Source organism: Hemitrygon akajei, chromosome 2, assembly GCF_048418815.1.
Source record: "Hemitrygon akajei chromosome 2, sHemAka1.3, whole genome shotgun sequence".
NCBI classification, from domain to species: Eukaryota; Metazoa; Chordata; class Chondrichthyes; order Myliobatiformes; family Dasyatidae; genus Hemitrygon; species Hemitrygon akajei.
The window spans coordinates 50,908,536-50,921,704 of NC_133125.1; the positions used below are offsets into that span (position 1 = coordinate 50,908,536).

General features: G+C 37.5%; 1 protein-coding gene across 2 annotated transcripts in view; it reads right to left on the bottom strand.

Moving 5' to 3' along the window:
* The window catches only part of slc12a2 (solute carrier family 12 member 2), a 166,163-nt gene that overhangs the window by 3,370 nt on the left and 149,624 nt on the right, over positions 1-13,169 (bottom strand). Inside the window, exons 21-26 of one of the 2 annotated variants that reach the window (XM_073072065.1) lie at positions 10,291-10,338; positions 8,898-9,020; positions 8,642-8,753; positions 7,114-7,200; positions 2,403-2,538; positions 731-798 (exon numbers count right to left, since the gene is read on the bottom strand). In XM_073072065.1, the coding sequence (XP_072928166.1) occupies positions 731-798; positions 2,403-2,538; positions 7,114-7,200; positions 8,642-8,753; positions 8,898-9,020; positions 10,291-10,338 (574 nt within the window). The remainder of the gene's footprint in view (positions 1-730; positions 799-2,402; positions 2,539-7,113; positions 7,201-8,641; positions 8,754-8,897; positions 9,021-10,290; positions 10,339-13,169) is intronic. The other variant, XM_073072075.1, reaches the window with a different exon arrangement.

The following is a 13,169-nucleotide window of genomic DNA, read 5'->3' on the forward strand; positions in this document are numbered from 1 at the left end:
AATCTGAATATACATTATAGATTTGAAAAGCCAATAGAATCTCTACTAGCATCTTGAATTCAAGATAGTGGTTCAAAGCAAAGGTCCTATTTAGAGGACTGGTCCTTCTTGGCATGCACACGGAAAGGATAGCAGGCTAACAATTCCAAATCAAATTTTATCTTATTTCCAGAACTGAGTTACAATTTTATTTCAGAGTATAAGAATATTGTTCACTATGAAATGGGACGAGACATCGGAGGAACAATTTACTGAAATGTTATTTAAAATGCTTGTGTTGTTTACTATGGATGAGAAATATTACAGCAATTATGGCAGAGTTAGGTGGATGCATAACATGAACAGTGAGAAGTTATTTGGGGTAGGAAGGAATGGGTATAGTTGCCATGATCATGATGAATGACAGAACAGACTTGAGGGATGAAGTAGCCAACTGCTCCTGATTTGAGCATACTTTTGCGAATTAAGTGTTTTACTTATGGCTTAAGTTTGCAAATTCTTGACCAGCTGTAGTCAATTTGAACTCTGTATTTTGAAATTTCATCGCATTGCTTGGAACATTTAAGGACCAGCTTCCCTTCCTTCATTGATGAAAAATTCAAATCTTCACGTTTAATGAACGCTAGGCATGGTTAAAATTTAAAGTGTTAAATTTATTTCCTAATACTTCTCTTGTGTAAAGTCTCATCACTCGTTACAGGTCATCAACAACATCTCTGCTGTTACTTACATGACGATGAGGTTAGCAGTTCCTGAATTCTCTCGCAACAATTCGTTCAATCTGATTTGACGATATGTCTAAAACAAAAAAGTTGGTAGAGACGTTATTTTAAACACAATGGAGAAATAAATGAATAAGATGCTGCATTACTAGAAAACAATCAGCTCATTGACACAGCAGTTAGTGCCAGTTCCTTGCAGCTCCAGGGTCCCTGATTCAATCTAGAATTTGGAAGCAGCTTGGAATTTGCATTTTCTTAACAATCATGTGGGATTCCAGTAGGTGCTCTAATAGGTTTCCATCCACATTGTGAAAGGAGTGCTGGTAAGTTAATTGGCTATTGTTTATTATGCTTTAGTGTCAGTAAGTAGCAAGATGATCAAAGGAAATTTGATGGGCATGAGGGAGCAAGCTGCAGGCCTACAGGGAATTAGAGGAGGAATGAAACTAATATGATTGTTCTGCTCTGACCCAGAGTGGGCAGGTTTCATTGAACAACCTGCAGTACCACAAGATAAATTAGCCTGATAGCTGGGCTCTGACGTTAAGCACATCAAGGGATTCAGCAAATCCTCAGTGTACTGCATGTGATTCAGCACAACACACCTTTACAACAACAAAAATAATTACACATCAAAATCATTCTGTAAATGTCTGTACAGCAGCAATGCCAAATTTGCCTCAAACCCACAAAACAAATGAGGCAGCAAAAGGCTGAGAACTGGGGGCCCTTCATCATACTAACCAAACTGGAACCATGGTGCAAATTGAAGATAAAGGAGATCTAATGCCTAGTTAAATGTGAGCCTTTTATGAACTGATGCATGCAAATATAAATTAGGAGGGATTCAAAGCACAACCTTGTATATGTCAAAGTCAATACCCTGTAAGATTGGAAAGAAGCTTTTGAGTTTTCAAAATACCTGAAACTGCAGTAATTAACTGTTCTTAAAGAGGAGAGACCAGTGTAAGATACCATAAAGGTGGAAATGATTTGGGAAGAGCAGCATAGATTCCATAGAAAAATTAACCACCTAACAGTTAAAGTTTAGATAGCAAGGCAAGGCAGAGATAGATCTCCAAAAATTAGTTCTTAGGAAAGAAAGTGGAGGATCTCAACTGAGAATAATGTTAAGAGTTTTATAGAAACTTTTCAAAAAAGATGGGAAATATTTGGTACAAAGGAGGGAAACTAATTTCTTCAGGCAGTGTTAAAAAAAACTGTTGAATATGAGTGAATTCTGCTTGAGCAGCAGAAGATAACTCATCCCGAGAATTCATGAAGAAAAACCAGTGAAAGACAAGTGTTCATAATATTTTAGTTTTGGCTGGCGGAAAACAGGTTAAATGGTTTGTTACAAATCCAGACACCACAGCTTCAGACCTCAAAGAGTTACATAAGTAGATTCAATAAGAAAAAAATAGCTGGCAATATAGCGCAGGACTAAGATAACAAGCTTGAGCTCCTCTGTTACTCTTAAAATCACGATAACCAGAGGGCTCATGAAACATTATAAGAGGCTGCTTATGATCGGAGTGCAGTTTCCAAGTGGGTGTTGGAATCCGTAAATTTAATTTTGGACATAAAATTTGGTCTGATGATCTGGTGGCTGTTTCTGCTGTGCCTCAGTCCCCAAGTCTAAATAGAGCAAAAGTAAAATACTTCAAAAAGATTCAGAACCTTCATTCTGTAAATCTCAAGCTCATTATCTGTGATCCTCCACGGTTCCTCTGCCTTCATTTTCTCATACGTCTCTTGCTCTTTGTCATCTTCATGAAGTCTGAATGGTTCAATCATTTCTTCAAAAGCTGCAATACTGTTAAAACAAATTCATTGCAAACTTACCTAATATTTAGCATACTGAATTTATTCAACTATCAGTCAACTGCTAAAAAATAATGCAAAAAATGCCCCACAAATCATCAATAGATTCAAGGATTTGATTTTTAAAAAATGCTCTGGAGACAAAAGTCTTGCCCCACTTCTACAATCATTGGCCTACAAATGCCTGTTTTCACTATTGACCTAGAGGGGGGAAATTTCTGCACTTGCCTACTCACAGAAATTGCCACTGGGAACAGGTGAAGTGAAGTCAACCTATCCTACTGCAGAAACCCTGGACAGCTGCATAACGATCCACACTGTAAAGAGGATCATGTAGGAAAGAAAGCAGAATAACCACCCTCCCACAATATTACAACATGTAAATGCCAGGCATGTCCATATTTTCAAATTAAAAATCTAAAACTTTGAAAGGCTTGACTTTAACTATCCCAATATCTAAGAATCATAAGGGCAAAGAGGGTGATGTATTCCTCAGAAGTCTCCTGAATTTATTTTTTTTTTAAACCTGTTTCTTCCCAAGAGGAAGGAGGCATTCAGGAAAATCAGGTGGATCCGTAGTTGAGGTTTGGGAACATTTCAGAGGTAGTGATCATAAAAATAAAAGGTTAGCTATAGAGGAAGTGAAAGTGGAATCCAAAGTAAAGGTAATTAATTAGGGAAAAACCAATATTAATAGGGCAAGAATGGGTCTCACCCAGGTAAACTGAATCTAAATGTTCATAGATAAAACTGATTAAGGTATTGCTCAGGTATAATTGAAGCATATTCCCATATGGAGCAAAGAAGAAAGCAAGAACAATTCAGAGGTCCCTGGAGAATGGAGAGGAAGACAAAAGTAAATAAAAACTGCTTACATCATATGGCAAGCACTAGCCAGAAACAATCAATTATATTAGCCAGAATCAGGCGAATTACAAAAGAATGAGATGGTGAAAATTAAAATGAGAGGAAGGGTACAAGAAAACTTCGTTGCCAACGCAAATAGGAATACAAAAGTGATCCAAAGGCATATCAATAGTAAAATGGTAATACATGGAAGAGTTTGGGGGTAAAAATGGGAACTTGCACATGGGTTTTGAGGGCACTATTAAGATGCTAAGTGAGTAGCTTGCTCCCATGTTCCCTTGGGAGGAGGGCACTTCCAAATAGAGAAGGAAGAAATAGTTGAAACACCACGTACATTAAATATCAATGTCACTGAAACACTTGAAAATTGGCTGAACTTAAAGTTGGTGCATCACAATGACAGAATGGAACATGTCCTATAATTCTGCAGCAATTCAGGGGTCATTATCCATTACCTCTTGCTGTTCTTTGGATAGGGAATGGTGCCAGAGAACAGAAGAATAGGAAAAGTTACTTTGTTCAAAAATAAAAGATGCCCAGGAAACCTCAGCAACTACAACCAATTAATATAACCTTGATGGAAGGAAAGCTTAGAAAAACATTGATCTGGGTCTGGATTAAGGCAAGCCAGCACACATTTAAGGGCAAATCATGTTAATCCACTACTGTTTTTGGTAATTTTCCTGCAGTTCATGGCTAGATGGGCACTAGAAGGCTTTTGATGAGGTGCCACAAATGTTTCAAACTTGAAGCACCTGAAAGAAAATATTGATAAAATGGATAGGAAGATGGCTAAGTAACAGATAACAGGCCATGGTGAATGGCCATCCTTTACTGACAGGCAGAAAACATTCACCATGGATGGTTGTTAGGGCCACTGAATTTTATGAATGATCTAGAGTTGGAGGTCAAAGTCGCAATTTCAAGATGTCTAGATGACAAATCTTGGCAATATTGTAAACTACAGAACATATTTTGGGACTTCAAGTATTAAAAGACTAATGGAGTGGAGTTTATTGTGGAGAAACATGACGTGATAAAATTTATCAAGAACAAGTTAAAAAAAAAAGAAAATATATGGAACTGTGCGAAAGTCTTAGGCACATACACACGTGTGCACACATACACGCATATGCCTGTCTATGTGTATATTCACATACAAATGTGTGTGTGCATATATACACTGCCTATAAAAAGTATTCAACTCCTTGTAAGTTTTCATGTTTTATCGTTTTACAACATTGAGTCATAGTGGATTTAATTTGGCTCCTTTTGACACTGATCAATAGAAAAAGACACTTTTCTGTCAAAGTGAAAACAGATCTCTACAAAGTGATCTAAATTAATAACAAATATAAAACACAAAATAATTGATTATGTAAGTATTCACACCTTTCAAGTCAGTACTTAGTAGATGCACCTTTGGCAGCAATTACAGCCCTGAGTCTCTGTGGATAGGCTTTATACATCTGGACACTGCAATTCTTCCACATTCTTCTTTACAGAACTGCTCAAGCTCTGTCAGATTGCATAGGGATCATGAGTGAGCAGCCCTGTTCAAGTATTGCCGCAAATTCTCAATTGGATTGAGGTCTAGACTCTGACTTGGTCACTCTAGGACATTAACTTTGTTAATTTTAAGCCATTCCTGTGTACCTTTGGCTTTATGCTTGGGGTTATTGTCTTGTTGGAAAACAAATCTTCTCCCAAGTCACAGTTCCCTGCAGACTGAATCATGGTTTTCCTCCAGGATGACCCTGTATTTTGTTGCATTCATTTTACCCTCTACCTTCACAAGCCTTCCTGGTGTTCTGCTGTGAAGGATCCCCACAGCCTGATGCAGCCACCACTATGCTATACATTAGAAATAGTGTGTTTTTGTTCATCTACAGTGTTTGGCTTTTGCCAAACATAGCATTTAGTCTGATGGCTAAAAAACTGAATTTTGGTATCATTAGACCATAAAATCTTCTTCAAGCTTCTTCCACGTGCCTTCTGGCAAACTCTCGCCAAGATTTCATATGAGTTTTATTTCGAACAGTGGCTTTCTCTTTACCACTCTCCCATAAAGTTTGGACTGGTGAAGCATCCAGGCAACAGTTGTTGCATGCGGTCTATCTCAGCCACTGAAAACTTGTAACTCCTCCAGAGTTGTCATGGGTCTCTTGGTGGCCTCCCTCACTAGTCTCCTTCTTGCACAGTCTCTCAGATTTTGAGGACAGTCTGTTGTAGGCAGATTTACAACTGTGCCATATTCTTTCTATTTCTTGATGATTGACTGAACTGTACTCCAAGGGATATTCAGTGACTTGGAAATTTTCTTGTCTCCATCTCCTGACTTGTGCTTTTCAAAAACCTTTTTGTGAAGTTGCTTGGAGTATTCTTTTCTCTTCATGGGTGTAGTTTTTACCAGGATACTGACTCACCAGCAGTTGAACCTTTTTAACCAAATAGTTGAACCTATTTAACCAATTATGTGAATTCTAAAACCAACTGGCTGCATCAGTGATGATTTTGTCTGTCATTTTAAAGGGGAGTGAATATTTGTGCAATCAATTATTTTGTGTTTTATAAATGTAATCAATTTAGATCACTTTGAAGAGATCTGCTTTCACTTTGACACGAAATAGTATTTTTCTGTTGATCAGTGTCAAAAAAGCCAAATTAAACCAACTGTGATTCAATGTTGTAAAACAATAGAACATAAAAACTTTTGGGGTGATGGGTGGGAAGAGAATACATTTAAAGGCACTGTATGAAACAAAGCGCAATACGTTATCTCAAAAACTGCCACGGGTGGGGTGCAGTTTTTGCTGGGGGTGGGGGTAGATGGTGGACCCAGATATTTGAATAATACTGTAGAGCAAAGGATACTGATCTAAGAGTGGTGCTGGTTTGTATTCAAAATAATTTGAGAACATCAAAGCAAGATGAGAATTCACACAAATAACTAATTTTGGAGCTTTCTCAAGAGAAGCAGACATGGAAGTTGTACTGAATCTTTATAAAGTATTGATCTACACTCCTACACTCATCTGGAGTAATAGGTCCAGTTCTGGTCACCACTTTGGAAGAGTGAGGGCAAGAGGGACTGGCACTGTTTCATTCTCAGAAAAGGCGCGGGGGAGATTTGATGGTAATTAATTGTGGGAGCCTGAACAGAATAGACAGTAGGAGGTTGTTCCCTTTGGGGAAGAGTAAAAGGCTAAAGATCACAGACACTAAAGGGAAAGAATAGCAAAACAAGGCTGGAAGCTGGAATGTGCTGTTTACAGAAGTAGTGGAACCATGTTCATCGTAGCCTTAGTAAGGAAATTGGGTAAATATAAGGAATTAATGACTGCAGAAAAAGGGGCCAGTGGGTAGAATTTGATGGTAACTTTGGTGGAGAGCCAGTGTGGAAATGAGCTGAAAGGCCAATTCCTATGTTGTAACTATTTCTTTACCCAGCCTTCTCCATTCAATGAACTCCATGTGCCAGGTACGATCTGATACAAGTTGTTTGGTAGATTTCCCCAACACTAGGTTCTAGGGAATCATCATGTCTGCATTACCACAATAGTCACTATGGACTCTATTGCCTGAGCACCATCAGGAAAATTACAGTAAACACCTGTCAGAAACTTGAGAGACTTCATTGTTGATATGGTCACTGCATGGGGCAATATATAATAATAAAATTGCTAATTTCTTCACTTACTTCTCTTTGCTTGGCTTGGTATTCATATCCCCAAGAACAGTGATATCTGAGAAATCAATCCTGAATTTGCTAAGTAAAGTGGCCATGCTGAAAGACAATTAAAGTTATTTGGTTACAAACAGCAAGAACATAAAAAACAAACTGATCAAAGATAGTATCCAGTGTTGATTCACTTCAATAAAATAACGACTGACCCTTACTTAAAGCACATGTTCTTTTTTAAACCCCACATTCCTCCAATACACAGATCTATTGATCTTGAATATACTCAGACTCAGCATTCATGGTCTTCCAGGATAGAAATTACATACTTTTAAACTGCAGTCTTACTCAACCAGGATAACTACATTATACAAAGTAATCTCAAATTTATAATGAGCTTTCAACAAGTGCATCCTTCAGTTAGGATTAGAAATAGAAATCTGATTAGTACTCCAAGTAATTACTCAGGTCTACACTCAAGGTTCTGTACAAATCCTCCTTATGTTTTATAAAATGATGAGGGGCAAATATAGGGTAGATAGTCACAGCCCTTTTCCCAGGGTAGGAAAGTCTAAAACTAGAGGACACAAGTTTAAGATGAGCAGAGAAAAATTTAAAGGGAATCTGAGGAGCAACTTTTTCTACACAGATTGGTGGGTATAAGGAATGGGCTAGATGGTGGTGCTAGAGGCAGGTGCAACCACAACACACAAGAAACCTGAACATGTTCACAGACATTCAATGTTCAGTCATATGGGCCGAATGAAGGCAAAGATGAACACAGATAGGCATCTTGGTCAGCATGGATGAGTTGGGCCAAAGGGCCTGTTTTCATGCTGTATAACTCCACAAACCTATAGACATACCACATACCTAATGTGGTGCATGTCATCTCAATGTTTCAGGAAGCTGCACATCCAGATCCCAATGTATTCCATCATCTGGTTTCTAATTGTCTATTTGCCTCAATTCACATTTTCACCATTCCGTCTCTTCCGTTGCCATCTGTCTTCCCATATACTGTAACTTTTAAATCGTTGGGTTACAGTCATTGGTTCTTTACTTTCCTATAGCTTTGTACCAAAATTTTTTTAAACTCTTACTATTTTTGTTTGTGTAGATTATGAGCAGCAATGATATAGAAGCACATAGTATGCAAAATAAATGCTGTCATGAAATTTCCCATTAATTATTTCTCACCAATTTTCCACAGACATTTTAAAATATCTGTACAAATGTTTAAAAATGAAACAAGCTACTTAAAGCACAGCGTACCTTAGATAGGGTTCTATATAATCAAAATTTGTACCAATTATGACATCATATTAATCTGGATCCAATTTGTTTCAAGATGTTTTGGAATTAGTAAACGGCTCTACCTGTTATTTCCATTGTGTCCATGCTCAATTTGAATGTGCATTTGTGTCCTTACTCATACTAACAGATTAGTAATTTTGAAAATAAAACCAGATGTCTGTTAACAACATCTGTAATCACAGATGCACACTGCATGTTTCATTTTTGCTCCAAATGCAAGATCACTTACGTTCTTCTGTCGTGATCTATTCTGTTTATTTTCCCACCAATGAACACTCTGATCTTGCAATCTTTCCATTTCTTCTTGGTAGTGAGAAGATACGGGATAAGTAAAGTCAGACCTAATAAAGTCAAAAACTGTTGTAATGCCAGACATTTCAAAACTTTCCTTTTCAACTAATTTCCAAAATAGAATACAAGAAAGAACTGTGGTTTAACTGTTTTCAATTTATCTATACATTGAGGAATAATTGCAGAAACTATACCTCCATCATCAAAAAGCCACCAGACGTCAATTGTCCCTTTGACCTGTTTCTTCTGAAATACAGAGCTCGCCTGAAGCAACTTCTGGTCAGTCATGTTCAAAGGCACGGAAGGACCTTTAACCTCTAAAAAGTTTCACAGAATATTAGGCATATGTCCAAAAAAAAAGTTGTAATCAAGAGAGTTTAGCATGTTATTTCAAACAGGAAGGAGAAAACCAGTTGTACAATCATTGATATTTAACTACAAACCAATGATAAATCTAAATAATAAGTATTTTGACCTTTTTCTCACCCCCCCCCCCCCCAGGATAAACAATCCAGGACACTATATCACATATATTTGCAATTTTTATGCAAAGCTGTCAAATTCTCCAGTGTTTCTGTCCATTCCACTCACCTCCCCCCCCACATACTTTGCTCATTTTGCTCTTCAGAACTTTAAATGCTGTCAAATTACCCCAAATATTATAATTTACAAAGAATATATATTCTACATTTTAATGAATGGGCAGATTAAAGGATGACATTTAGTGACTCCAGTTAATGGAAGAAAATTTGAGTCTTTCAAAGGTTATCATAAGTTTATATTCCAACTATTTAACTTAAAATAAAAATATTACCAATAGAGAGATTTACAGCATAACCCTGCATGAATCATCTTCCACTAGAAGTAATTTGAAAAATTACTACTTTTGATTGAAAGGACCCAAAGATGAATTTCATTTTGAAGGGGCGATCTCTGGAAAGTTCTTGCTGTTCCTCCAATGCAAATTTATAGGTAAACAAACAATTCAATCTTAAACATAAGGGTATGCACATTTAAAACAAAACGCATACTTCACTACAATCACTTAATATACAAATACTTTGATAATTTGGAAAACAAACAGCATCTTTGGCTTGCACTATTTAAATGGCAAATTTTGTAAAAGTGCACTTGGCTCATCTCTCAAAGATTAATCAAGTATCTAGTGGAGAGTACTTCTGTAATTTTCTGATAAAGATACTTAGCAATTGGTGCTTTCCTCCTTTCAGTTGCTGATTGCTTTATCGGGATTGTCTTTTCAACACTAGTCCAATCTCCCTTGCTAAACTTGCCTTAAAATAAAACTGACTTAACTACCATCACTTGATCTGTACACCATTATTGAAAGGCAATTAAGAGTTGTGTAGATGAAGCATTCAATCAGGATTTGCACAAATTTTAAAGAATCAGATTTAACTAACAGAAGGGAGAGATGGGGAAGGGCAAATTAACATACACATCTGGCATTAAAGCAAAATAAGAAACTAACATCCACAATGGTACAAATAAAAAGAGCAAAATGAAATTCTGGTTTCTAGCACAACTTAAGTAAATATTCAAATAAAAACAAATGATGGGATTGCCTGCCTTTTTTCAAGAGTGGCTGTGTTGACGCCTTGCCATCATCTTCTTCATCTGCATTATAGCCAAAATAACCAATAAAATAAAAGTTAACTTCAAATGCATCAATGGATGTACTCAAAAAGTAAACATTAATAACTGATTTAGAATATAATCAATGATGGGATGAATTATGTTCTGAATATTAATTTAGAAATTGAAGGATGTGGGAAAACTGGATGAATGGACCCCAAATAGTGGCTTTGACATTTAATTGTGCTGCATTGCTTAGAGAACTGTCAGAAGTACTAGCCCACATCTCCTGCATGAGCCTATTTGTTCAAAGCAAGTTAGAATGTGATCGCTTTATTTCTGATGTAAAATGAGAACGATCAGTAGCAATGCCATTCTTCCTTCCCACTTCAAATTTATCCCCAATACCTTATCACAGATTCTTTCAGAGACGAGTGTAGAACAATGTAGGCAGAAATCAATGTGTAGGAGGGAAATGGGTGGGAAAAGGAGTTTAGTCCCTGTTCAAAACAGTTTTTAAGTCCAAGCAGTATCCGGTAATTTTTCCCCACCCCCCTAACCCACTCTCTTCAACCATACCCCAGATTAGCATCTTCTGACCAGTGTTACATAAAATTAGGGCCGTGAGAGTGGATTCTCCCCTTTTCAAATATGGATGATCAAATCTTGGCAGCACAGAAAGTAAATGGAAAGTTTCTATTCAAACATGCACACACTTTCTTTTTGTCAGTTATGAACAAACATTGAAAGAGCGTGATGACCAAATGACACAGTGCCAGATTAAATGCAAGGAAGTCCTTCAGATACTGAACCACTCTAGAAAAAAAAATGTGGAAGGGCCTGGTGCCATCTATAAAACTGAAGTGTTTTGCAAAGGTTAGGGATACCATTCAATCTGGAATAAGCCAGCATGCTGTGATTAATTGCAAAAGTAACAAAGTAAGTTTTACTGCAATGGCTAAATGGACATAATCTTGGCCCCTTCTCATGCCAACTCCTCTTCTATTCACAATTAACTAGAAAGACCTTTGGTAGTGTTAGTAAAAGGATGTAAGTCACAAACTTTTCTTCTATTCAGATATACAGCATGGAATAGGCTCTTCTGGCCCATCAAGCTCTGACGCCCAGCAACGCCTGGTTTAGCTCATGGGAAAATTGGGAAAATTTACACTGACCAATTAACCTACTAACTGGTACATCTTTGGGACTGTGGGAGGAAACTGAAACATGGAGAGAAACTCCACACATTCCAGGGGGAGTACAGTCTCCTTACAGATGACATCAGAATTGAACTCAGACACCCAAGCCATAGTATGATCGTGCTAACTGTGGCGTCCCATTATGCTGGGATCACAAAATTAAACTGAAGATTACCGTCCATGCTTTAAAATTCACCCAGTACGAGAAAAGACGCTCAAATAAACTTAAAAGTACTCTCTGCTGTCTCAAACTCATTAAATCCTACAGCACTAATGATCCTCTGCCATGATGAAGTAAAATATTTAATTTAAATCTGTAGCACTTCTCCATTGAAGTGCACCAAAAGAGTTCCAACATTCAGTTTTTTTTTTGTAAATATCTGAACCAGTTCAATCTAGCAGAAAGTTAACCACATTTCTTTCTGTGGCCAACTTCCATTTGTACTCCCTAGCATATATTTGTCTTTCAGATGCTCGGATGTTTAGTGCTAAAATTTTTACAATTTAGAAAATATTGATCCCATGTTGAATTAGTGAGCTTAGGAGACAATGGCACCTAACGGTGACTCCTTTGCTTGCATCTTCAGAAACAGCTCCATTTCTGTTTTTAATAACTATTTTTCCCTTTCAGGGTTCTTTTGAAGACCCTGACCTGGAGTTACATGCTGACTTCAGTTCTTTGCGGGAAAGGGACCTGCTCTCGGGGTCTGACGACTTGCCGTTATTCGATATACCAAGGATGCAGCCTAGAAGATTAGACCGCCTTCAGAGTTTCGGGATCTTATGGCTCTGGAGGCAGGTGGACTCTAGGTTGGTGCCGCTGCAAAAAATTGGTGTGCCGTGGGAGTACACGGAAGATCAAAAGCAGCAAGCTGGCTGCATTCCCAGAGACCCGAGTTCTTTGGGCACAGAGCTCGGAAAGAGCGATGCAATGGACATTAAACATCGTTTATCAGTTAGTTGTTTGTATGTTTCCCCTCTCACTGTGAAACAGACACCTCTTTTTCCCTTATTAGGGAAAGAGAGAGCCTGTAGTGTGTCAAATTACTGGGTGAACAAGTAGTTTTTGGGGTAACACAAGTCCGTGTCTTTATTGATGCTTTGCTGCATGCTTGAGTGCTTGGTGGAGGGGTGCCGATGCTTTTTTGCTTTTGAGGGAAAAGGGGGTTGTTGTTTTGTTGCTGCTTACATGTGGGAGGGGGAGCTGGGGGGGGGGTTTTGGGGTTCTAACATTGAACTGTCATTCATTCTTTGGGGCACTCCTCTGTTTTCGTGGATGGTTGCGAAGTAAAAGAATTTCAGGATGTATATTGCATACACTTCTCTGACATTAAATGTACCTTTGAAACCTTTGAAAAATTTATAAATTTCTATACTTAGAACAAAAACATTTGTCAGATTACAAGCCAAAATAAGTTCTAAAATATCATAAGATAATAGCATTTCACATTTTTGGGACTATTAGAGTCAAACATATACAATGATTGTTCAATTAAACTCCCAACATTACCATCCATGATGGATAATTAATCAGCTTCTGTATACAGTGTAAAATTCAGTTTGATAGTCATTAGAGAGTTAAATTATTAACAAATAATGTGCAGTCATGTATTATATACCGTAGATTCCGGACTACAGAGCGCACCTGATTAAAAGCCGCTGGCTCTAATTTTA